The sequence below is a fragment of the Mercenaria mercenaria genome, chromosome 15 (genome assembly GCF_021730395.1).
Source record: "Mercenaria mercenaria strain notata chromosome 15, MADL_Memer_1, whole genome shotgun sequence".
Lineage (NCBI taxonomy): Eukaryota > Metazoa > Mollusca > Bivalvia > Venerida > Veneridae > Mercenaria > Mercenaria mercenaria.
Genome location: NC_069375.1, coordinates 47,263,515 through 47,289,620, shown reverse-complemented (window position 1 = coordinate 47,289,620; position 26,106 = coordinate 47,263,515). Strand labels below are relative to the sequence as shown.

At 33.3% G+C, this 26,106-nt stretch overlaps 2 protein-coding genes across 7 annotated transcripts; one reads left to right on the top strand and one right to left on the bottom strand.

Moving 5' to 3' along the window:
• Window positions 1–1,121: 1,121 nt before the first annotated feature.
• Window positions 1,122–15,508, bottom strand: LOC123561418 (uncharacterized). Of its 6 annotated transcripts, XM_053525189.1 has the most exons (6): window positions 14,870–15,508; window positions 14,405–14,560; window positions 7,999–8,190; window positions 7,439–7,501; window positions 6,410–6,472; window positions 5,290–5,445 (listed from the first exon to the last, which is right to left on the bottom strand). In XM_053525189.1, exons 1-3 carry the CDS (start codon window positions 15,365–15,367, stop codon window positions 8,080–8,082), a joined length of 765 nt encoding a protein of 254 aa, XP_053381164.1. In that variant the 5' UTR covers window positions 15,368–15,508; the 3' UTR covers window positions 5,290–5,445; window positions 6,410–6,472; window positions 7,439–7,501; window positions 7,999–8,079. The 6 variants fall into 6 exon arrangements, with proteins under 6 accessions (XP_053381169.1, XP_053381168.1, XP_053381166.1 ...); XM_053525194.1 differs by lacking the exons at window positions 5,290–5,445; window positions 6,410–6,472; window positions 7,439–7,501 and adding exons at window positions 1,122–2,107; window positions 4,355–4,417; XM_053525193.1 differs by lacking the exons at window positions 5,290–5,445; window positions 6,410–6,472; window positions 7,439–7,501 and adding exons at window positions 3,299–3,462; window positions 4,355–4,417.
• A 1,717-nt stretch (window positions 15,509–17,225) lies between these two features.
• LOC123561439 (C-type lectin domain family 4 member M-like) lies at window positions 17,226–24,456 on the top strand. Its single transcript, XM_045353811.2, has 5 exons — window positions 17,226–17,332; window positions 18,672–18,757; window positions 19,896–19,986; window positions 23,159–23,381; window positions 24,283–24,456. The coding sequence occupies exons 1-5, from the start codon at window positions 17,278–17,280 to the stop codon at window positions 24,302–24,304; spliced, it is 477 nt and encodes a 158-aa protein (XP_045209746.2). The 5' UTR covers window positions 17,226–17,277; the 3' UTR covers window positions 24,305–24,456.
• Window positions 24,457–26,106: the final 1,650 nt, after the last annotated feature.

Genomic DNA, 26,106 nt, shown 5'->3' with positions numbered 1-26,106 from the left:
TTACACTTTTAATTCACTCGATTTTCCTTAAGTTTGAAGAGCACATGCCATTTATGAACCTGGGTATACATTTGTTGGAAACAGGACTGAACTGAAGTAAACTATTCCTTTACCTATAAAATGTGATTTTCAGACTGACTCCCTAAAATGTGTTAGAAATCAGTATTAGAGGTGTTAGGTATTACTATTGCATAAGCGGCTTACAAAATCATTCTGAAGCCATTATATATTACTTTCATATTAAAGAGATTTTCGGATAGACTCAAAGACATGTTGTTAAAACAGTAGACTAGCCACTAGACTGATAATAACTATATTTCTATATTTTTCCCTTTTTTGACAAATTCAATTCCATAGAGACAAAAGCCAGTCTATTTTAGAGATTTTCACACAGGACTGATGTTGAAATTATCATATGATATTGGACATAGGATATAGACTGGCTCAGTTCACTATATTCAATCATAAAATTGTAAAAACATACAGTCTATAGGAGCTAGTCTATTAAAACAGTAACTCATTTAACTGATTTATTTTGTACTTGTTACATTCACTACTATTTTCTAGACTTGTTAAAATGATTACGTAATGCCGTGCATTTGGTTTACCTTGCTAAAAACGGTAATGTTATTCATTGTTATTGTTTGAAATTGTGCAAAAACCATAATTTATATTATGCTTTCTTCTACTAATATATTTGTGCCCGCCCGCTTAGCTCAATAGGGATAGTGTAGACCTACGGATCGTTGGGTCGTGAGTTCGAGACCTTGGCGAGGCGTATGTTCTCCGTGATGATTTGATTAAAGACATGGTGTCTGAAATCATTCATCTTCCACCTCTGATTCATGTGGGGAAGTTGGCAGTTACTTGCGGAGAACAGGTTTGTACTGGTACAGAATCTAGGAACACTAGTTAGGTTAACTGCCCGCCGTTACATAACTGAGCTACTGTTGAAAAACGGCATTAAACCTAAAACAAACAAACACATATATCTGTTGGGTAGTAAAATACCTAAAAAATTGTTTTCGCTGATTTCCTTATTTTCTTTTTTCTTGACTTGCTGATAAACGAAAGTAGGGAGTATCGATGATGGAGATTTTGCTGAATGAAAATCACTCATGGATATTTTAGAAATGTAATTTATGTTTCCATACATGTCTCATCTTAATATCTTAATGCCACCGATTGATGTAACGCATTTAGCTTCGTTAGCTTTAATTATCCGACAATGTGGTGTTATGCGAACTCGATCCGAAATGAAAACAAAATTAAAATATTCAAATGATGCACACCTCTCAATCGAAATCAGTGAGACACCCAATGTTCTTTTTGTATTTGCTAATACATTTTCCCATCGATTTGCTGTTTCTGCTTCCTTCATCTTATATTCTTTCATATGAAATATTTTGAATACACACATATATTTTGAAATATTAACACACAATATGTGTTTTGTATAGAAGAAAAGGAACGTGTATAATCGTTTAAGACAGTTTTTATCAAAAGGGATATCGAATAATCAAAGACTAGTTTTCATTCTCTTCGATTTTATTAACGTTTCGGCCTCGTGGCCTTTATTAAAATGATAAAATTTCAAGTTGTTTTCTACACCATGACGTTCAATCAATACAATACCAATTCAATTTGAAATACTTTAAAGAAAATTACTTTAAATCTTATCGTTTTGATAAAGGCCACGGGGTCGAAACGTTAACGAAATAAAAGAGCTCTGTATCAGTAATGTAGTGCCTGATTTCATACTTGATACATAGTATCTAAAATTCTAAACATACATGTATGTATATGAGCACCAGGCAGCCTGTTTGGAAAAAAGACGGGAATAATCGACTTTTGTGGTTGATTTTTTCCTTCTGTCCGTATGCCAGTTTCTCCGCAGTTTTTCGCACAACAGACTCTACTTTTACGACGTTTTTCTTCAATAGAGTTAATATCCTTTCAATGTATACCTTTGCTATGAAGACATGTTATACTCGTGTCAGTATACATACATCTTATAACTATGCAGTACGTCATTGATTAGCGCTTCCTAAAACGATTACATAAATTCACAACAACATTCTTTTGACCGGATTTCCATTTCACGTGGCTGAAATTATGAAAGAGGCAACAGTTATGTAATGGAATGAGTATAAGTGTCATTATATCATCGCTATTTGCAAAACAAATGTAGAAATGACTTTCGCAAAATAAAGTAAAGTAATAAAGTACATGTATGCTATTATTTTTTTTGAGAAGTCGACTGGTTGTCAGTGGGTCTGAAAATTTGTATTTCATTCGGGTGTAAAACAACAACATTTCGTGAACAGTACTTCATATACACAACTGAATCAAAGTGGAAAAAAACAACACTTAATAGCATCTTGTGTTCTTTTCGGTATATTTTTATATTAAAAACAACAGTCTATCAGTCGCAAGGACATAAAAAGCATATTAGACTTGCGGCTTATATTGCACCGCACCCAATATGTACGTACTCGTTTCTCGTTAATTATTATCATTTTCATCCAAATGTTCGCTAACACACATTCAAATTATTCGTTTCGATGTAAATAGGGTTATTATAACAGTAGCTTGAGCTGGGTGTTCGGCTCGAGCGGATGTTTGCCACATCGGATCTCACGAGGTCAGACCTTGCAAAATTCACGAGATCCGGATACAAAATCCCAGATCGAGCTACTGATCCTTTTATTATATACCTCTACCTTTAAGTTTGTTGTTTCGTTATAGAACGAAATGTTCAATGTTTATCAATTATATTAAAACAGAACTTAGCGAAGTTTTTATGTGCGCTATTTATAGAACTGTTTCAGGTCATGCATATTAATGAAAGTAGTCCGGCAGTATACAATACGGAAGGTACAATACGGAATTTAAAAGGTACAATACGGATTTTGAAAGCACAGAACACAACCAGGCAACATAAAAGCAGACTCGGTTTCATCAAGTATGTTCAAGAGAAGTCGTAGTGCAACACCCCTTCAAGATTCCTAGCACCGGCTTAAGCGGAATTTTGTAACAATCAAAATGAATGACTCAATGATCACAAATGACCAGAAAATATAACAACACCAAGTCCAAGCACTGGGAGACTTTTACATTCATCATAAGGAACATTAAGACTACTCTTGATATTTTATAAATTCTTTGAAAAGGTCCTTTAGAAGCACAGAACGCAACCAGTCAACATAATAGCAGACTCGGTTTGAGTCTGTGCATGCATGGGAAGTAATGGAAATGATCAACTTCATTAAGCATCTTAGTACCGGCTTTAATAGAATTCTATTTCCTAGTAAGTAAAAATGAAGAATACCTTTTCTACTAAATCTTTGTTTTCACTTTCCAAATTGCTTCCTTTTCTCTGTTCCTCGTTTTGCTGTCGACGGAGATATGATTAATATTATACGCTTCGTTTTTTATGGCATGGTTGCTTACTAGTTTGTTCTACAAGAACCATATTAATAGAAATTGACATTTACTCTTAAAGTATCTGCGTTATTCCAACACGAATTGTCTTTGACAAACATACATGTCTCTAAAGTGACACTGTATACACAGATGCAGAACTTGGTTTCGTACCTGACCGGTATTACTTTTGGATTTTTGTAATAATATATACCTTAAAAGTCAAACATGTGCTTAGATTTCAGAATTAGCTATTTTTTGTGTCTGTATATTCTTTTTATAATTTGTTTTGTTCATTAGGAACACGCATCATAAAAATTAAAATCAATAAAAATAAGTTTTTGATCCAGAGTCATGACACATCTCAGGATTGGTATTTTTGCATGTGTTGCTAGGGTGCTGGATCTGAATTCACTCGGCTTGAATATGTCATAGAGATTTTTGCTAATAAAAATAGTTGCATAGCGTTTATAATTCAAAATTAAAAGGGTAAATATGCAAAGATCCTTTGAAAGCACAGAACACAACCAGGCAACATAAAAACAGACTCGGTTTCATCAAGTATGTTCAAGAGAAGTAATAAAATGTGGAACACCCGTTCAAGTTCCCTAGCACCGGCATAAGCGGAATTTTGTAACAATCAAAATGAATGACTCAATGATCACAAATGACCAGAAAATATAACAACACCAAGTCCAAGCACTGGGAGACTTTTACATTCATCATAAGGAACATTAAGACTACTCTTGATATTTTATAAATTCTTTGAAAAGATCCTTTAGAAGCAAAGAACGCAACCAGTCAACATAATAGCAGACTCGGTTTGAGTCTGTGCATGCATGGGAAGTAATGAAAATGATCAACTTCATTAAGCACCTTAGTACCGGCTTTAATGGAATTATATTTGCTAGTAAGTAAAAATGAAGAATACCTTTTCTAATAAATCTTTGTTTTCACTTTCCAAATTGCTTCCTTTTCTCTGTTCCTCGTTTTGCTGTCGACAGAGATATGATTAATATTATACGCTTCGTTTTTAATGGCATGGTTGCTTACTAGTTTGTTCTACAAGAACCATATTAATAAAAATTGACATTTACTCTTAAAGTATCTGCGTTATTCCAACACGAATTGTCTTTGACAAACATACATGTCTCTAAAGTGACACTGTATACACAGATGCAGAACTTGGTTTCGTACCTGACCGGTATTACTTTTGGATTTTTGTAATAATATATACCTTAAAAGTAAAACATGTGCTTAGATTTCAGAATTTGCTATTTTTTGTGTCTGTATATTTTTTTTATAATTTGTTTTGTTCATTAGGAACACGCACCATAAAAAATAAAAACAATAAAAACAAGATTTTGATCCAGAGTCATGACACATCTCAGGATTGATATTTTTGCATGTGTTGCTGGGGTGCTGGATCTGACTTCACTCGGCTTGAATATGTCATAGAGATTTTTGCTAATAAAAATAGTTGCATAGCGTTTATAATTCAAAAATAAAAGGGTAAAATATATGTGAAAAGATCCTTTGAAAGCACAGAACACAACCAGGCAACATAAAAACAGACTCGGTTTCATCAAGTATGTTCAAGAGAAGTAATAAAATGTGTAACACCCCTTCAAGTTCCCTAGCACCGGCATAAGCGGAATTTTGTAACAATCAAAACGAATGACTAAATGATCACAAATGACTAGAAAATATAACAACACCAAGTCCAAGCACTGGGAGACTTTTACATTCATCAAAAGGAACATTAAGATTACTCTTGATATTTTATAAATTCTTTGAAAAGAACCTTTAGAAGCACAGAACGCAACCAGTCAACATAATAGCAGACTCGGTTTGAGTCTGTGCATGCATGGGAAGCAATGAAAAGGTTCAACATCATTAAGCACCTTAGTACCGGCTTTAATGCAATTCTATTTGCTAGTAAGTAAAAAAGAAGAATATCTTTTCTAATAAATATTTGTTTTCACTTTCCAAATTGCTTCCTTTTCTCTGTTCCTCCTTTTGCTGTCGACGGAGATATGATTAATATTATACGCTTCGTTTTTTATGGCATGGTTGCTTACTAGTTTGTTCTACAAGAACCATATTAATAAAAATTGACATTTACTCTTAAAGTATCTGCGTTATTCCAACACGAATTGTCTTTGACAAACATACATGTCTCTAAAGTGACACTGTATACACAGATGTAGAACTTGGTTTCGTACCTGACCGGTATTACTTTTGGATTTTTGTAATAATATATACCTTAAAAGTCAAACATATGCTTAGATTTCAGAATTAGCTATTTTTTGTGTCTGTATATTTTTTTATAATTTGTTTTGTTCATTAGGAACACGCACAATAAAAATTAAAAACAATAAAAACAAGATTTTGATCCAGAGTCATGACACATCTCAGGATTGATATTTTTGCATGTGTTGCTCGGGTGTTGGATCTGACTTCACTCGGCTTGAATATGTCATAGAGATTTTTGCTAATAAAAATAGTTGCATAGCGTTTATAATTCAAAAATAAAAGGGTAAAATATATGTGAAAAGATCCTTTGAAAGCACAGAACACAACCAGGCAACATAAAAACAGACTCGGTTTCATCAAGTATGTTCAAGAGAAGTAGTAAAATGTGTAACACCCCTTCAAGTTCCCTAGCACCGGCATAAGCGGAATTTTGTAACAATGAAAATGAATGACTCAATGATCACAAATGACCAGAAAATATAACAACACCAAGTCCAAGCACGGGGAGACTTTTACATTCATCATAAGGAACATTAAGACTACTCTTGATATTTTATAAATTCTTTGAAAAGATCCTCTAGAAGCACAGAACGCAACCAGTCAACATAATAGCAGACTCGGTTTGAGTCTGTGCATGCATGGGAAGCAATGAAAATGATCAACTTCATTAAGCACCTTAGTACCGGCTTTAATGCAATTCTATTTGCTAGTAAGTAAAAATGATGAATACCTTTTCTAGTAAATCTTTGTTTTCACTTTCCAAATTGCTTCCTTTTCTCTGTTCCTCGTTTTGCTGTCGACAGAGATATGATTAATATTATACGCTTCGTTTTTTATGGCATGGTTGCTTACTAGTTTGTTCTACAAGAACCATATTAATAAAAATTGAAATTTACTCTAAAAGTGTCTGCGTTATTCCAACACGAATTGTCTTTGACAAACATACATGTCTCTAAAGTGACACTGTATACACAGATGCAGAACTTGGTTTCGTACCTGACCGGTATTACTTTTGGATTTTTGTAATAATATATATCTTAAAAGTCAAACATGTGCTTAGATTTCAGAATTTGCTATTTTTTATGTTTGTATATTACTTTTTATAATTTGTTTTGTTCATTAGGAACACGCACCATAAAAAATAAAAACAATAAAAACAAGTTTTTAATCCAGAGTCATGACACATCTCAGGATTGATATTTTTGCATGTGTTGCTGGGGTGCTGGATCTGACTTCACTCGGCTTGAATATGTCATAGAGATTTTTGCTAATAAAAATAGTTGCATAGCGTTTATAATTCAAAAATAAAAGGGTAAAATATATGTGCAAAGATCCTTTGAAAGCACAGAACACAACCAGGCAACATAAAAACAGACTCGGTTTCATCAAGTATGTTCAAGAGAAGTAATAAAATGTGTAACACCCCTTCAAGTTCCCTAGCACCGGCATAAGCGGAATTTTGTAACAATCAAAATGAATGACTCAGTGATCACAAATGACCAGAAAATATAACAACACCAAGTCCAAGCACTGGGAGACTGTTACATCCATCATAAGGAACATTAAGACTACTCTTGATATTTTATAAATTCTTTGAAAAGATCCTTTAGAAGCACAGAACGCAACCAGTCAACATAATAGCAGACTCCGTTTGAGTCTGTGCGTGCATTGGAAGTATTGAAAAGGTTCAACATCATTAAGCACCTTAGTACCGGCTTTAATAGAATTCTATTTGCTAGTAAGTAAAAATGAAGAATACCTTTTCTAATAAAGCTTTGTTTTCACTTTCCAAATTGCTTCCTTTTCTCTGTTCCTCGTTTTGCTGTCGACAGAGATATGATTAATATTATACGCTTCGTTTTTTTTTGTATGGCATGCTTGCTTACTATTTTGATATCATTTTCTATAAGAACCATTGTCTACTATACATATTTACTCAGTGGTTTGAGAGGAAATATTAATAAAATTTGAACTTTACTCTAAAAGTATCTGGGTTATTCCAACAAGAATTTTCTTTGACAAACATACATGCCTATAAAGTGACACTGTATACACTTATGCAGAACTTGTTTTCATACCTGACCGGTATTACTTTTAGATTTTTGTAATAATATATATCTTAAAAGTCCAACATGTGCTTAATTTTCAGAATTAGCTACTTTTGTGTCTGCATATTTCTTTTATAATTTGTTTTGTTCAACAGGAACACGCACCATAAAAAATATTAAAACAAAACCAACAACAATAAAACAAGTTTTAATTCTAAATTATTTGTTTCTTTGATTGTTTACAATTAATAAAACATTTGCATTGGCGTACCTTCCGCTCTTCGATGTCTTGATATGTTTTCTCTAAGATCTTCTTTAGTTCCTTTACTTCTTTTTCTGAATCTAAGCTTTTTTATGCTTTTATCTCGTACTCGAGTGCATCGTGTTTTATTTCGAGTGCCCTTAACATCATCTCGTTGTTTTCTTCAGTAATGTTGCTCAGGAAAAACCGTTCTTGTTCAATCTTTTAATTATTTAAAACAAATGCTATCAAGCAGAATAAATAAATTTGGAAAAAAGACTCCAAAACTCATAAAAATAGTCGTTAAACACATCAATAACGAAGAGTTTGACAATCCTAAAGATAAATCTGGGGGATCCATGGCCGAGTGGTTAAGGTCGCTGACATCAAATCACTTGCCCCTCATCGATGTGGGTTCGAGCCTCACTCGGGGCGTTGAATTCTGCATGTGAGGAAGCCATCCAGCTGACTTACGGAAGGTCCGTGGTTCTACCCAGGTGCCCGTTCGTGATGAAATAATGCACGGAGGGGCACCTGGTGTCTTCCTCCATCAAAAGCTGGAAAGTCGCTATATGATCTACAAAAGTGTCGGTGCGACGTTAAACCAAAAAAAAAAAGAAAATAAATAAATAAAATAAAGATAGTTCTATACGTTTGATAAACCTGCCTTTACGGTGTTAGGTCAAATGTCCGGATAAGGTATAATAAAGCATGGACCGCGAACATGGAAACAAATTTCATCGTATGAATTTATCTCAACACTTGAGTAAATTTATTGGTTAGAGCACGACCGTTTATTCTTGATTTGCCGAATTTTAACGACCATCTTTAAGTTTAGAAAGATCCGGATTAGTTAAAATAAAATCTAATCAATGATATAAGTATCACAATTTATCATACTATATCTATGGTCCTTAGTTCAACATGTTGTTACTATTATATCTTAAGATAATAAAGCGTTAAGTAGAACTATGTTTTAAACAGTTAAGACAATGGTCTTCTCATGGCCACGACGGTGTGCTTGGTACATTTATTAGTTTTAGTTCTTCTTTTTCTTGAATAGATTTCTTTTCTTTTTTTTTCTCTGTCCCCCTCCCCGCCTTATTCTAAATAATGGTGTAAGGTAAAATTTTAAGAGATGCATTGTTTACATGGGAATGCCTAGGAGTGGTTGTGTCTCCAGTGCTGCATGGGATAGCCATATTTAGTTTTTAGTCCCATACTAACTTTAAAATGATGACTGAAAAATTAAAAATAGCCTCCATGAATGTGCAAGGTCTAGGTGACAAGTCAAAACTTAAAGATGTCCTTAACTTTATTAAAAGTAAAAACTTTAATATATACTGTTTACAGGATACTCATTTTACTGATAAAGAAATTAAATTTATAAGGAGTCAATGGGGATATGAGTGTTACTTTAGTAATTTTAACAGCCAATCAAGAGGAGTAGCCATCCTTTTAAATAATAATTTTGAGTATAAATGTAAAAATATCGAAAAGGATGATCAATGGAACTTAATAATTTTACAAGCTAGCATACAAAATAAAGACCTTACAATATTTTGCATATATGGACCAAATAGAGACAGCCCACAATTTTATCGTAATTTAAAAGATAAGCTTTTTAAACAAGAAAATGCCTGCATTCTTGTGGGCGACTTTAATTTAGTTTTAAACCCAGAAATGGATTACTACAATTATGTAAGTATAAATAATCCAAATGCTAGAGAAGTTGTACAACAAATAATTTTAGAAGCAGACTTAGTTGACTGTTGGCGTGAAGAACACATTGAAGACAAAAGATACACGTGGGTGAAAAAAAATCCTGTTAAACAGGCCAGACTTGACTTTTTTTAATTTCTAGTTCCTTGTTCACAGACATAGAAAATTCATCAATTATTCCCGGTTATAGGACAGATCATTCGATGATTACCTTAACCACAGAAATAGGTAAATTCCACAAAGGCAAGCCGTACTGGAAATTTAATAATTCTTTGCTAAAAGACACAGCATATGTAAATCAAATTAAACAATTGATTAAGCAGGTTAAAATTCAATATGCCTCAGAAAATCAAGATATTAATTTACCACTGGAAAATATTGAAAATAAAGACATACGTTTAGATATAAGTAACCAACCTTTTTCCAAAACATTGTTGATGGAGATTAGGGGTAAAACTATTGCATATGCTACTTATAAAAAGAAACAGGAAGTTAACAGAGAGGAAGAGCTTATTAAAGAAATAGAAAACATTGAATTACAAGATAACATAGATATCACATTATTGGAAGTTAAAAACAATGAGTTAAGAGAAATAAGAAACAAAAAACTAGAAGGTAAACTTATTCGATCAAGAGCTAAGTGGGTATTTGAAGGAGAAAAACCTTCCAATTATTTTTGTAACTTAGAAAATAGAAATTTTACCTCAAAAATGATGAATAAATTATATTCTAACACAGGGGAACTATTAAACAATCAGAATGAAATAATAAATGAAACTAAAAACCATTATAAGACTTCAGACTCACACAGAGAAAGCAATGACGTTAATTTGAACTCCATTATAGTCAATAACAATGTATATAAACTATCAGAAAATGAGAAATTAAACATGGAAGGTGAACTTACAATTGAAGAAATGCTTGCTAGTTTAAAGAAAATGTCTAATTTCTCCTCACCAGGTAGTAGCGGCTTTACAGTAGCATTCTACAAATTCTTTTGGATAGATATTGGATATTTTCTAGTACGTTCCGTTAATCAAGCCTTTAATGCAGGGGAATTGTCGGTTACACAAAAGGAAGGGGTGATTACTTGCATTCCGAAAGGTGACAAAGACAAATTGTTTCTTAAAAATTGGCGCCCAATATCACTTTTAAATGTTTCTTACAAAATAGCTTCGGCGTCCATAGCTTCTCGGCTTAAATCAGTGTTACACAATTTCATCAGCGAAGACCAAAGTGGTTTTCTACCAGGCCGGTTTATAGGGTATAATATTAGACTTAATTATGACATAATGTTCTATGCTGAAAAACACCAGCTTCCAGGAATGCTTTTGTTAATAGATTTTGCCACTGCTTTCGATTCTTTGTCATGGTCATTCATGTATAAAGTTTTTAAATACTTCAACTTCGGGGAAAACTTCATCAAATAGATAAAGTTATTTTGTAAAGATATTAAATCATGTGTTATTGTTAATGGTCACCTTTCTGACTGGTTTAACATACATCGAGGTTGTCGTCAAGGAGACCCTTTTTGTCTCCTTATATCTTTATAATATGCGCAGAAATACTGTCGATACTTATCAAACAGAACAAGAAAATAGGTGGTATTAAAGTAAATGATACAGAATTTTTAGTTTCTCAGTATGCAGATGATACAACATTGTTACTAGATGGTTCAGAAAAAGCATTAAGAAATACAATGAAAGTTTTAAAATTTTATGCAAATATTTCTGGGCTAAATATAAACATTGATAAAACAAAGGCAGTTTGGATTGGATCTATGAAAAATAGTAATACTAGTTTATGTCCAGATTTAGGTATCAAGTGGGAAAATGATAATTTTAAACTATTAGGTGTGACCTTTACTACAAATTTAAATGAAATTGTAGAAATAAACTATGCCCCCAAAATTGAAGAAATTAAAAACCTATTGACGCAGTGGACAAAAAGAATTATTACTGCGATTGGAAAAATAGCAGTGATAAAAACTCTGGCATTATCAAAGATCAATCATTTAGCTGTAAGTCTACCAAATCCTAACTTAAACACCATTAAACAAATACAAAACCTTTTTTACAAGTTTTTATGGAATGGCGCTCCAGACAAAATTAAAAGAAATATTATAACACAAGATTATAGTAAAAGTGGTTTAAGAATGATTGATGTGGAAAAGTTTATGAATTCATTGAAAATAACATGGTTAGGAAGATTTCAAAAGAAGAATACAAAATATTTTACATTGGTTAAAGAGATGTGTCCAATGATATCTTATTTTACAATTTATAGTAGTGATTATATAAAACAGAGGCTAACCACAGTAGACAATCTTTTTTGGAAAGATGTGTTTAGTGGTTTTATTCTCCTTTCAACTAAAAAGGATCCTGAAAAATGGGAAGAATTTCTCTCCATGCCTATAAGGTACAACAATAGATTTAAAATAGGGGGGACCAGTTTCTGTTACAGACTTTATTTTAATGCAGGAATACTATTTGTAAATGACCTTATGAATAGGAATGGTAACTTATATGAGAATTTGTTAGACATGTATGATATTCAAACCAATTTCCTACAATATCAGAATATACTACATTCATTGAGAGCTGAGCTGGACAGATTGCATTTTACACACCTAGCAGTTAAAGATACTAACCCAATCCAGCCACTATTATTTAGGCTAATAAATAGTAGTGAAAAGGGTTGTCGTAAAATATATGACACAATATTAAAAATGAAACAGCACCAACTCCCAAAAGTAAATGGATTGCAGATCTGAACTTGAATAATAATTTTGACTGGAAAAATACTTATAAACTGCCATTTAAAATAACTAAGGATTCAAAAATCTAGTGGTTTCAATTCAGAATCAACCATAGAATTCTGGGGACAAACTATTTATTAAAAAAATGGGACTTAAACCAGATGATTTATGTTCGTTCTGTAAACAACAGCCAGAAACTCTAGCTCATTTATTTTGGGACTGTAACACAACACAATTGTTTTGGCAAAGTGTCAAAAATTGGATAAGAAGAAAATATAAGATTATAGAATCAGACTGGTCAAAAACAAATGTCATGTTAGGAAATAGAATAATCCATAATCCAAACTGCCTTAAATAAAAGAATAATGACAGCTAAATATCATATTTATCAAAGTAAAATGATTTTTTCTGACCCAAATATTCAGGTTTTTATAAAACAGATTACACTGCTTTTTAACATGGAAAAGTTTCAAGCAAAGCAATCAATGTCAATGACTAACTTTAATAAAATATGGGACGGTCATGCAGTATTATTTGGAGAAAACAACTAACATAAAAAGGCATATTATTAATAACCTTGTTGTAAAATAAATCCTACTATTATACACCATTTCCCCTTTTGTAATGCTGGTCTTTGAAACACTAACCAAAGACTACCTTTGTACCTCTATATATTATAATTTAACATACATTTTAGATAATAGTGACTTATTACTATACTTGCCAAAAAAACACAAATACAATTTACTTAGAACATTGGAAGGAGCCTGAATATATTAGTTTTGTTTTCTTATGATATAAGTAAGCAAATTAAGAGTATCAGTGCAAGGGAGAGAAACCTTTTAAATACATTATTGAAAATGCCTATAAGTTAACTCCCTTGTTTGTATGATGTGATCTTGTGTCTCATTTTCAACTTTCCAAATTGTGGAGTCTTGCCGTTTTGAATTTCGTACAAGACACACAGTTATTTACCTATCCTGAAATTAAGATTAAAATTCCTAAGACTATCCTATATCTATATTCAGAGAAGTATCGGGCAGAAGTATGCAAATGGATTTGTAAAATGGATATAAATGCAAGATATCCTCGTAATTATTCTTAGCTTGTTCATTTATTTACTGTTTTTGTTAAAGTCGCAAAAAAAGTTTGGTTTATTCCAACCTTTTTATATTGAATAGTACGATCGAAATTTCTTGCTCACAAGTATATACAGTGCTATATATATTTTTCTTACTTATGTACATTTACAGGTATTCACTAATTAAAAAGAAAAATGTTAAGGGACTTGTCCCGTTGATAAAAGGCTGGAAAGCTTGTTTGTATATTGTAAGTGTGGTTGAATAATAAAATGATAAAAAAAAAGACAATGGTCTTCTAGCTAACAGGCAAACTGTATCACAAACCAACCATATCTTAAACAAAATGAAAGGTTTCAGTTTCCGAATGTTTGAGATACAGAATTTCACCAGACCTAGCCTCTGTTAGTTCGAGCATAATCAGGAAAGGAATGTATTTATACAAGGAAACCATCCACTAACGGGCACCTTGGCTTTAAATATTGGTAGACCTTTGCCCAACATAAGGTTATGACATAATGCCGTTTTCTGCATTTTATTGTCGATATTATGTTCTGATAAGCACAAATTTACACATAGCTTGAAAACTGAATTGCCCAAATTTGTATAAAAATGCCTTCAAATTCTTTACATAAAGTGTATGGTAATGCAATGCATTTTGAGTGGTGTGAATATGCAATTCGTTGACAAATGAGGTGTCACAAAGAGCGCCATAAGGTTTATGATAACTACCAATTTGAAAGAAAACGTAGACATTGTTTCAAGAGGATTACAAAATGTTTAGAAAGGTAAACAAAGAATATTCATTAACTGACCATATCACTTCCTCTTTAAATTTTGCCCATACACAATAATTACATATTTAAACATAATATACCTTTTCGATCTCGGCTACCGCCTTTGAAGATGTATCAACTATTCTGTCACGTTTCAACAATTCTTTCATCTTTGCAAATGCATCCTTCATTTCAGACTCGTCTACTGTCACAGTGTATGTAGCACTGTGCATCAGTTTGTTCCTTACCTGAATGATCTGAAACGTTCCGCTTTTGTGATTAATTTCTGCAGAACTAATCTCTTTGTAAAACACTTTAATAAAGTTACTACAAACATTAACAAAAATGAGCCGTTCAACTGTCAAGCGCACGTTGCAATCAATGACAGCTGGATTTCTTGCTAGCCGGAATAAATTTTGACAATTGACCGCCAACTAAACGAACCTCTCTTAACACGCAAATCGGGATCTCTGAATTCCTCATTGAAACTCGGCCGAATGAGCTACCGGAAAAGTTACATTTTTCTTCTTAGATATATTTAATTTCTGAACTAAACTCGAACTTACCTTATCGGCATTGTCCCATACATCTACAAATAGCTCGCAATGAAGAAGCATACTGAAAATGGACAAAGGATCCACCTGATCCGGCCTAATACTTTCCTCATTATGGTCAGGCATGTATATCTTCGCAATGATCCACCAGTAATCGTCAGGTGAATAATCAACTGAAGGATCATGAAAATCCCAATTTAGCTTGTTCGAACTCTTTCTAGCGTGCTTGTCCATAATAATCCGGAACATGTTTTGGCATTTAGATTTGCATTTAGATTTAAATGTCCATGTTTTATTTCCACGCCCCTTTTTAAATGTTATACGTTGTTTATTTTCCTCCGTTACTTTCTTTAGAAAACGTCGGATGTGTTCTTCTTCTACATCGAAGCTTTCAATAAGACTTTTCATTGTATTTTCGACATATTGGGCTGTGCCCTCTTTAGTTTTCTGTAGAGCTAATGTACATTTAATCCAATAAACAAATCCGTCTGAGTAAATGCGTTCCGTCATACTAATCTAAACTATAAAACAAGGATGTTCTAAACGTTTATGATTAAGAGACAATGAATAGACTGAATAAATTATGAAGTCTTTCTGAAGTCACCTATTTTTTTTTTTTTTAAAATGGCTAACTCTGTAATAATTTAACCGTAACTCGTCTACGTTTAATTTAGTAATTGAAGTCATTCAACGTTTACATTGTTTAACAATAGCAAGTCAAATTTATTACAGACTTAACAAAACACGTGTAACGCATACTTGCGTAATATAGTAAAATGTTCTAACTTTTTCATTGACAAACAATAACTACTAATATTATAATCATGATAATGGAAAAGTTAATAAAAGTGAAAGTGAACTTAGATTCATGTTCATGTGCTATACTTAAAACAAATGGTAAATTGGTTTTATCATAAACGTGCAACCACAATGATTGTTATCGAAATATGAAAAACAATACATGTGATATAATGAATTCAAAATATTGTTATCATGTAATTGATAGTATAGTATTACCCACTTATGTTATTTATTTGATATTATCTTACAGATTTATGTATGTTTGTTAACTTGTTGTTTACCTGCACTTAAAATGTTCTAAAATAATTTAACTGAAATGTTCTTTCTGACAAAGTTAGCTTTACCTAGAATCAAAGATAAATGAGGGACTGATGACAAGTTTTGATTCATCGCAGACCAAACCTCACACAATGGCGTTCTAAACGGTAAGGTGCAATGTACATGTCAATTGACAGATCTATATGGTATAAAACATATGAGCTGTGCCATGGGAAAACCAACATAGTGGCTATGCGACCAGCATGGATTCAGACCAGCCTGCGCATCTGCGCAGTCTGATCAGGATCCATGCTGTTCGCTAATAGTTTCTCTAATTGCAATAGGCTTTGAAAGCGAACAGCATGGATCCTGACCAGACTGCGCAGATGCGCAGGTGGTCTGGATCCATGCTGGCCGCAAAGCCACTATGTCGGTTTTACCATGGCACGGCTCATGTAGTTTTCACGAATGCATTTACAACTACTTTCTGTATTATTACAGAGTCTTTACAGCTCAGGGAATCCCAAGGATTGTCCCTTGTCTTATCAACTGCTTGTACATTGTATATTATTTGGTTCAATTCCTTTTAGTCCAGCTTTAACGAACAATGACTGATAACCTGTTTTTTCAAGTATGTCATATCATTTTGGTAGGGCAATCGTAATTTCAAAGAGAAAATTTCGACATATAACTTAGTTTAGTTTTCTTTGTTGATTTATTGCTTTGTGTTATTTTGCTATTGCGTGTTTCATTATTATTAATTTACTTGGCTGAACACCCTACCTTTCTATATTTTGAGATATACTCAGTAAAGAATAACAAAGAACTCATTGCACATATCTTATTATGTGATAACCCCAAGAACATAATGTCTGTCTTACTAGAGGCCTGTTTCAAACTGAGCATCCACAGGTCTTAAACGAAGTCACAAGGTTGCATAGCAAACCTTGTTAACACTCTAAGAGACCATATTTTTACTTGATCTTCATAAACATTTGTCAAAATGTTTACCTCTGTGACATATAGTTACTCGAAACTAGATGATAAAAGGTAAAAACCTAGATCACTATGTCAAACCACAGACAATAATAAAATCTGTTAGAATATCCCTTTGAAGTATAGAACAGTATGCAACCAACTGACGTTTTCCTTGCAACAGACGAATGAACTCGCAAAAAGTAAATAATTACGTTTAAACCTTATGATAACATTTGTTGCTTTTTGGAAATAGTAGACCGCTAAAATATTCAGCTTTACAGCTGTATTCGAATGTTATCTTATCTACCTGACGATGTGGCATAAGTGCAAGACACGTCCTATATTATCTATAAAATTATTTAAGTCCATGAGCATTCACAATAATGCATAAAGCTGTAAAAATTGCTGTTTTTCTATTACTTTCGACTTCAAAAGCATGTAAATATTATTTTTTACTTAATCATTTTAGCATTAGGAAAACTTAACTAAGTAAAACAATCAAAATTTTCCGTTTCGATTACGAATTCTCTACAATAACGGACGCAATATGCCGAAAATAGCTGACCAGTTTACGTAGTCGCATGAAAACTGTTGATTTGCTGATTTTAACTGCTATCCGCTACCATAAATGAAACAAATTATTGCTGATTAGTACAATGACACTCAAAAGTTGACATCGTTAATCTATTCATGCAAAACAGTTCTTTCAACGGATATATTTACATAATCATCGAAAATTAGTAGCAAGTGAAATATTGCGGACATTAATTCTCTACTCGTTGAAACAGTTGTGGCTTCAATTTTGGCTCTAGACACCGGTCTGGAACGGACTTTAGAGTGTATCACAAGCTAGTACTTAATGTAAAATATCTAACCACCAACACGTGCTCTTTTAATTCATGTTTTCCACTATTTTAATATGTTTAAAACAATGAGTCTTGTGGCGTACTATAATTTGGACCAAGTTACAACATTTGATCACAACTGGTGCAAAATTACGTGTACTAGCTATTACTTTATGTAAAATTACATCTTACCTCTGAGCTTTGAACTTTCATGAAATAGTAATATTTTCAGAAATATTCCAAATGGATAAATACTTTCCTCTTTGATGGTCCAAAGTTTGATTAAAGGAAGCCACCGTGAACACTTTTCGGGAGAGACTAATGGCTATTGTTTCTGAGAAACATCTGACAAATGAGTTTACACGTCCCGATCAGAAACGTATGGTTTTCCATATGAAGCATCATGCGAAACACTGACTTACATTCATAAAATTCATTAAATTTATTTCTGAATTCTAATTTGTCCAAGGCGACTGAGCGTTAACAATTGTTAAATATAATATTTGGTTGCAGCTTATACGTATATCGCTGACCAATGTGTTTGTCACAGATTTTGTATCAGCATAATAATTTGAACACATTTACGAAACGTCTATACTGGGATGCGGCAAAAGTGTTTGGTGAAGATCCATTATGCAGTTCATGAGAAAATGTCAAATCAAAGTTTTCTGTTCTGGTATTTGTTGGGTTGTTATTACAGGCAAGCGAAACCATTACATTTTGATCAAACATGATAGAAAGCAATGCAGGAATGCTTCTGACTAAGTGCAGAGAAAATCCACCAAGCGGTTCAGTGGAAGTCGTTTAAGGACAGTTTTGAATGCCGGGCGACGGACGACATATACCCTATATCCACCCTATAGCAGTAGGTAGCTCACCCTGGCCCTTACGTCAGGTTAACTTATAAAAGTTTATTTTTTATTTTTTTTTAGTAAGCGATTGTCCTGACGGATGGTTACACCATGGATCTTCATGCTATCACATCAGCCACGACAAGGAACCCATGATAACGGCTAGCGTACGTACTCTATTAAGTATTTTTTACTTTAACATTTTTGGCCAGCATCATTTTGTTGTTAAAACAGATGATAAATGTACATTCGAACACGTGTGGTATCACTTCTTTAACCTTTAACATTTTTATCATGTTGTGATATTGCTCCTGGAAAATAACCGTCGTGTGCAATTACGGGTCGTGACATTTTCTTGAATCATAAACCACGATGTATGATGGTAGCTCGATGATGAAACAACAATAGTACGATGGTGAAAACGCGATGGCACGATGATGAAGTCGCGATAGTGCGATGGTACTATGGTGAAATGTCGATGTAATATCGCGTTTCCATCATCGTACCATCGCGGTTTTACCATCGTACCATCGCAATTTCATCATCATACCATCGTAACATCGCGTTTTTACCGACGAACCATCGCGTTTTCACCATTGTACCATCGTTGTTTCATCATTGTGCCATCGCACCATCGTGCATCGCGGTATAGCATTCAATAAAATGTAACGGAACATCGTAATCACCGGATAATAACAGTGTGAACAACATCATCCATTTCACCCAAAATCACAATACCATTTCTTCCTATTAATATCGCGTATACTTGCCGTTAGCATTGCTTTCTGCCAGGCACCGGCATCTCGTGAAGTTAAGTTTCCATGATTGATGTTTTGAGCGATATTATGCCACTCACTAATGACGTCACGTTCCATGTTTGTACCTGTTGTTTCAATAAGTCCAAAAGGTTTTCCATGGGATTTACATCATGACTTTTAATGTGCTCACTATTTAATATATCTGTTTAATATGTAAATCAACAATTTTGCAAAAACATACCCTATTTCCCGTCTCAGTGGACTTGTTTCAGTACAAAAATGAATATTATAAATAAATATGCATACAGATACTGTTATTGTATTTTAAAAATCTGAGCGATTTTGAAAGTCGAGTGATGTATATTTTATGGCTTATGTTGTTTTTTTTATTCGATCGATGGTTACACTGTAAAAGTACGTCAGGAATTTTCTAGCTAACAAAGATCATATTTGTATCTTTTATAAAATACTCACGCATAGATTTATGGTTCTCTTTATTACTGATTTTGTTTAAATCTTTACATGTTATTCTCATTTTATTTAATAGGCATCATGCCAACATATGGGTTGTGAGTTTGTTGAGATCGAGTCTGCTGCAGAAAATGCATTTCTCTTTGCCCAGATAAAACCTTTGAAAAGTAAGTGTATTAGTGCAATGTTGCTGATATTAACAAATAACATACCTTTAATAATTGACTTTGATGCTTTTATAAAAAAAAACTTTAGCATGTCCTAAAAGGCTAAGGGAAAATTTCCTGGAAACAGAGAGCATCGAAAATACGGACAGGGAGACATGTATCACAAAGTAGATATTTTGAAATTTAATTCGTAATATATATTCTGGAATTTATTTTTGTATGAATTTAACTCATAAAAACTCTACAGTGTAATGCTCATGAATCAAGTGCTAACAAGGTATCAAGTCATTTTACAAGTATTACTGTTAGGCAAGTTGCAGGTTTCAGATTAAGTTTATCTATCTGGCGGCAAATAAGTCATGTCGAAAATACAAATTTGAGAACTTTGACATTAAAACAAGGATGAATATTCAAAAGGAAACGTCACGTTCCAAAAGCGCAGTCTCCCCAAATCACAACTGTCAGTACTTTGACGTGCACACGCACGCACGCACGCACGCACGCACGCACACACAAATACATGTGGACAAAATGAATAAATTAAGGAACACAGTAGGGTATCGCTTTGGAACAGTCAGTTGCATAAATCACTACAGGAGAGCTTAAACCGGTTTCCGATGAGCACCTAACCTAACTCGTAACCCCAACCACATTCTAAAGTCAACAGATATCCCCGCAATAAATTATCATACACACGCCAAACGCAATCTGTTTAATGAAAAGTGACATTACAGTGTATCATAATATGTCGCAGAAACTTACCATGAAATACTAATAACCTACAGCTTAATTGTCAAAACTGAAGTAATTGTGCGTGATACTACAATGACGCCATATTGTGACTTAATTTCATAAAATTATGCTGTTTGTCTGAAAAACATCAAACATTCGAACACATTCGCATCTGAATACGAGAACGAAAGGAAGTTGTAATATCCAAGGTGACAAACTTGTCCGCGATTTAAAAATAGCCGCTAAACTTAACATATTACTTTCCATAGACACGACAAATATTTGCAAAAAAATGTGTTGCATATTTTATTCACTGATATATATTGCAAGTTACGGTTCTATCATTAAAAAATTGATATGATGTAATAATCTATTTCCTCAATCAAAACATCAATTTACTGTAAATCAAAATCGTTTATTGATTATAAATCCATTAATTTTACACAGACTATTTCAGGAACAGAAACAACCTACTATTTAATGTAATGAGTACACAAAGTTAAATAGTACATGTATTTTAAATGAATAGAATATTCTTTATTCATATCAAATAACTGCTTACATGCGTACTTGCAAACGTGTTTAGCCAGTTACTAGTTCTGGTCTATGCAATCATGCATGTCCATTTAAGACTATGCTCAATTGATATATTCTTTCAAAGAGGACAATTCTGAGTCGGTACTTTTTCATAAATAGTATCAAAAACATAAGGAATGATATAAACTAAAACAGGACGAATAACTTAGGTCAGATCAGGTGGGCTCATATTGTGCAGAACACCATGTAGTTACGATCTGTTTTGTAAATTAGACTTCTGCGACAGAAGTAGAGGTGACACCAGTGCTACTAAAATCTCTGAATGAATCCTGTAAACTCCGATACATGTACCTACATGACTTTTACAGATTGAAGATTTTTGATAAAATCTAAACATTTATTCCAAAACATACAGGTGCATTCCATAGTTGTAGGGTATGTAACAAAGCTGCTTCAGAATGTCCGTTTCAAATGTTTTGAAAATGGTTGTTGTAATCGCGTAAAATCCTTGAGGGAATGAAGTCTGTTTATAGAACCTTTTCCCCTACTGAGTCGGCTCTATTGAAAATCCAGATTGACCGAACAAACTCTCAAATGACAGCATTCAATCCCAAAATAACATGTGTATTATGGTTCTCAATCTACTTCAACTATCCGAGACTTTTCACATCGTTAACCATCAGACATTCTTACACTGACTTGGGCACCATTTCAAAGTCAGATGTGATCGGATGCCGTCTGTCTTAGTAGTCACTATCAAATGGTGTGCTTGTATGGTGGTAAGTTATCGGCGCCTGTGTTGAAAGTGCATAGTGTCCCTAGAGTAAAACTAGATCCCAAAAGTTACGTAACGTATACTTAACCCGTTGGTGCAATATGTATATGCTGTGGAATGCTTCACTAATGCGTTACTAAACCAAAGCTTTTCTGTTGTTCTTGTCATTTAAGCCAGTAGAAGCAGAAGCTAAAAGTCAGGCTTTGTCACGTTTTGAGGGTCGTATCATAGATGCACCGTAAATGCTGATAAAACAGAAGTAATGTTGTTACTGTGTTCCCATTAACATATATATATATATAGGCATGATTTAAAAGACCTTACCAACATGTCGATGAAAGCAAGTGACTCTTTGATAACATTATTAATTTAGTATCTTAGAAATATCGGGCAGTATTGGACTTTAACATGGATAATGTAACCACAATGTGCAGGGCTGTATATCCACAAATACTCAGATTTCAAACTTCTTGGAAAAAAAATTAATTTTAAAGGTCCAATACTAAGGAAAGTGAACATTTTAATTTCTTTTAAAAAGCACAGAAACTATTTCATTTTATTGGAAAATGAATGTTGGTTTGTATAAATTCGAAATAAATCGCAGTATATGTACAATTATTTTTCTATGAAGTATGAAGAAAGTTTAAAAGACCTGGGGGGTCATTCTGTCGATTCATTGAAATTTCAACATAATACACATACATTTCTTTGAGTTCCAAAGACCTTCTGTAAATTTTGACCTGCCAATCTTCATTATTTAGTGTCTTGCAGAAGTCTATGCACTGGCTATGAAAAAAATTGCCAACTCACTTTCCCTTAGTTATGGACCTTTAAGTACATGTACGAAAATTGCATCTTAGCTAAGAAACCCCTCCTTGGATTGGACTTAATGGTACATGTATATCGTTCCAATTAATTATCTTAGTTTTGTCTTTGATTATACTTAATGGTGTATCTTCCTATTAATGTATCTTAGTAAAGCTTTGAATGGGACTAGAATTTATCGTTACTATTAATGTATCTTAGTTAAGCTTGGGATCGGACCTATGATGTATCTTTCCTATTAATTTATCTTAGTTGGGCCTGTGATTAGACTTAACGATGTATAGTACTCTTAATCTATCTTAGTTGAGGCTTGGCTTGGATTGAATGATATTCAAGAAGAAACTATTTGGCATTGGTATGGAAGCAATAGACCTTTAACGTCAACAGGATTCAAGAACTGGCATTCTGGAGAACCTAACAATTTGCAAGACGACGAAAACTGTGCCTTAATGTCTCCTGCTAATGGTCAATGGTATGATGGACATTGTCATGTTCCACTTCACTACATTTGTGAAAAATCGTATGGGTATGAACGATATAACTTACATTTAAATCATTTGAATATAGCTGTGTTTATTTGACAAGTACTAGTATTACACAGTGCTTCATTTTAGTTACTTTTAGTTACGGAAGACAAGATAACCAATGTATCTGGATACTGCACCAGTTTCAGATTTGGGTCAGAGGTTCTAGATTCATAGAGTCATTTTTCCTAGCTACTGAACTAGCCGGACTGGCAAACTATATTGACAAGCAATTTAAACAAACTCTTATTTTCACTAGTCTAGACTAGACTAGGGAATAACTCTCTATAAAATCACCGGTTCTTAGTTTGTGAACATGGAAGTTCTATATTTAAGACTGAGGATGTAACTAATTATGCAGACTTATTTCTGATGGCATGTAATAAAATGATTTGCCGGCCAAAAGTCAAAAATATTTCCCCCCTTATGTGTACGGTATCAATGAGCCAAACAAGCTAAATGTCCAAATTGTATTTATCTAACAGTCATCATGACGTAAATATTCGTACTACATACGCGGATATTAAAGGCACAGTCCATAAGTTCGTGTTTTATATAATGCCAGTGGTGTTATGATAATGCTTAAAGCCACGCTAACGATGTTTATTAATAATTTCTACAAATTAAGGTATTAACTTGAAGTCATTATATCAACAAGAAGGGATATTTCCAATGTTCAAGATCGTATTTGGTGGTCAAACTTACAAAGGCTGTTTTTCCTATTTATTCTGTTAACGCTGAGTCAGCGATATCAAATCGTATGTTAATTCGAAACTGGGAATTGTTTTGCCGGCGAGCAAAATTCGAGACGCTTTATTCATCCGCTTTAGAGCATTAAACATTTCAGTCCAGATCTTGAAAATATGTACGCAATTTTACTTCATTTTTTCTCTTCTTTTTCAGATCCGGGGAAATTGTTGGATAGGAAGATTGTCTGACAATGAATAAAACTGTCTATAAATAAATCATCGGACGTTGTGATAATAAATAAGTAAACTCTCTTACAGCAGAAATACGTTAAAAATGAAAGCATATAATGAAATTTTGTTTGTAATATAACTCAATAAATCAACAAGAAAATAACATTTTATTCATTTCTCGATACCTATGAATGAGTGATTTTCAAGATTTTTTATTTTCAAGTTAAATCAACATAAGACCAACATTTCACCTCGCAAGATATACAAGATGTTCTTTTGGTACAGTGTTGGCTTTTTGTCGCATTTAATTTTAGACTTTTAAACTATTACATAACAGAGTGACATTATTTATCTGTCGTCTTACTTCTGTCTTTCTTTCTTCAATAAGTTTATACAAAGACAGTAATACTGTATAGACCTTTAACCATTCTTTCTCCTTTGAACATGTTAGGCTTTTGCATTTTCACCATGTCCTGAGATATTGACATATCTAAGTTCAAGTTAAGATTCCGGGTATCAAATCAGTGACATTCGGAAATATTCCGATACATTGATTGGTAGTAATGTGCTGCTAATCACAGGGTCAACGACTCACCAACGGCCTTTATCGGTGACGTCTTTTGACGTTCAAATATCGACCGCACTTTACGTCTTTATAGTTCAGCATAGTGCTATCTCACCATTCTGGATCAGACAACTGGCATTCTTATTGATTACTGTTCATGTTAAATGATTTAATGAAGTCAAAATTGTGAACAAATTTAGCAGTCCGTGCGCAACACCATCGAATTACCAGGGTCCAAAACAAAGAAAGCAGTTTCTAACAGTTTATTTATATGTTTTTATATGTTTAAGTTAGAGATGATATAATCCAAATAGTGATTTGTCGCTGAATAAAGTCATCGAGTTCAGATGCGATAGATATAATGATACTAATCTAATCGACAAAAAAAAAATGATTTTATTCAAAAGCAAGTCATCAGTTTGAGATTATTTCGATTCTAACACGATATCAAGGATTATTATGAGGCGTCCTTGACGACATCCAGCAATTATACGCATGTTTTGTGATGTTTTCTTTTCAAGCGCCTCCATGACGTTTGACGCTATGACGTAATAAGTGTGACATACGAACAGTGAATTGTTGCATAAAAACACAAAATTTTCTGTCTTCATTGCTTAAAACCATAATTTACAACCAACAAGCAGGCTATTAGTTTGATCCAGTTTTATCTGATGTCCATTGTGCACTGATACTCATCATCGACAATTTGAATGACTCAGATCACCTGTTTCTGGTACATAAGTTCCAAGTAACATTTTCAGTATTAATGTAAATGCGGAAAGACGTAATACAAGTTTCAAACCGAACCTTAAACCCCACAATACACATGTTTGACTGAATATGTGAACTACCTTAAAATCCTATCATTTACTCTGCAATTTTACCTGAAAGGAGAACAGTTTCCCTTATTTTGATAGACAACATATTTTATAGATCATTTTGACATTTTTAATGGCGGTTTGTATAGATAAATGTGACAGTATATTGCAATATATTCCATCATTAATTTCAACGATTGGCTAGTGTGACACTACATCTTTGATCTTTCATTTTACCGTTCAGTTACGGCGCAAGACGTTTATGTCAGGTTGGTGCAAGTAAAGACGAAATTATTAATATTTTGCCTTTTCTGTCATGATGAAAAGCGGCTTCAAACTAATGTAAGAAATACACGGTTTGCAGTAATATATGACTGACACCAACATTGAACGATCCAATGCGGTGCAACTGCTTCAATTTGTT

Bases quoted from the DNA above. Each gene is read 5' to 3' on its own strand.
- LOC123561439 (XM_045353811.2), top strand. From the start codon at position 17,278: ATGCATAAAGCTGTAAAAATTGCTGTTTTTCTATTACTTTCGACTTCA. The intron at 18,758-19,895 runs GTACGTACTCTA...TTTATTTAATAG, and splicing joins AACCCATGATAACGGCTAGC to GCATCATGCCAACATATGGG. The intron at 23,382-24,282 runs GTATGAACGATA...CTTCTTTTTCAG, and splicing joins ATTTGTGAAAAATCGTATGG to ATCCGGGGAAATTGTTGGAT.
- LOC123561418 (XM_053525194.1), bottom strand. From the start codon at position 15,367: ATGACGGAACGCATTTACTCAGACGGATTTGTTTATTGGATTAAATGT. The intron at 14,561-14,869 runs GTAAGTTCGAGT...GGAACGTTTCAG, and splicing joins TATGGGACAATGCCGATAAG to ATCATTCAGGTAAGGAACAA. The intron at 8,191-14,404 runs GTATATTATGTT...AATAATTAAAAG, and splicing joins CGGTAGCCGAGATCGAAAAG to ATTGAACAAGAACGGTTTTT.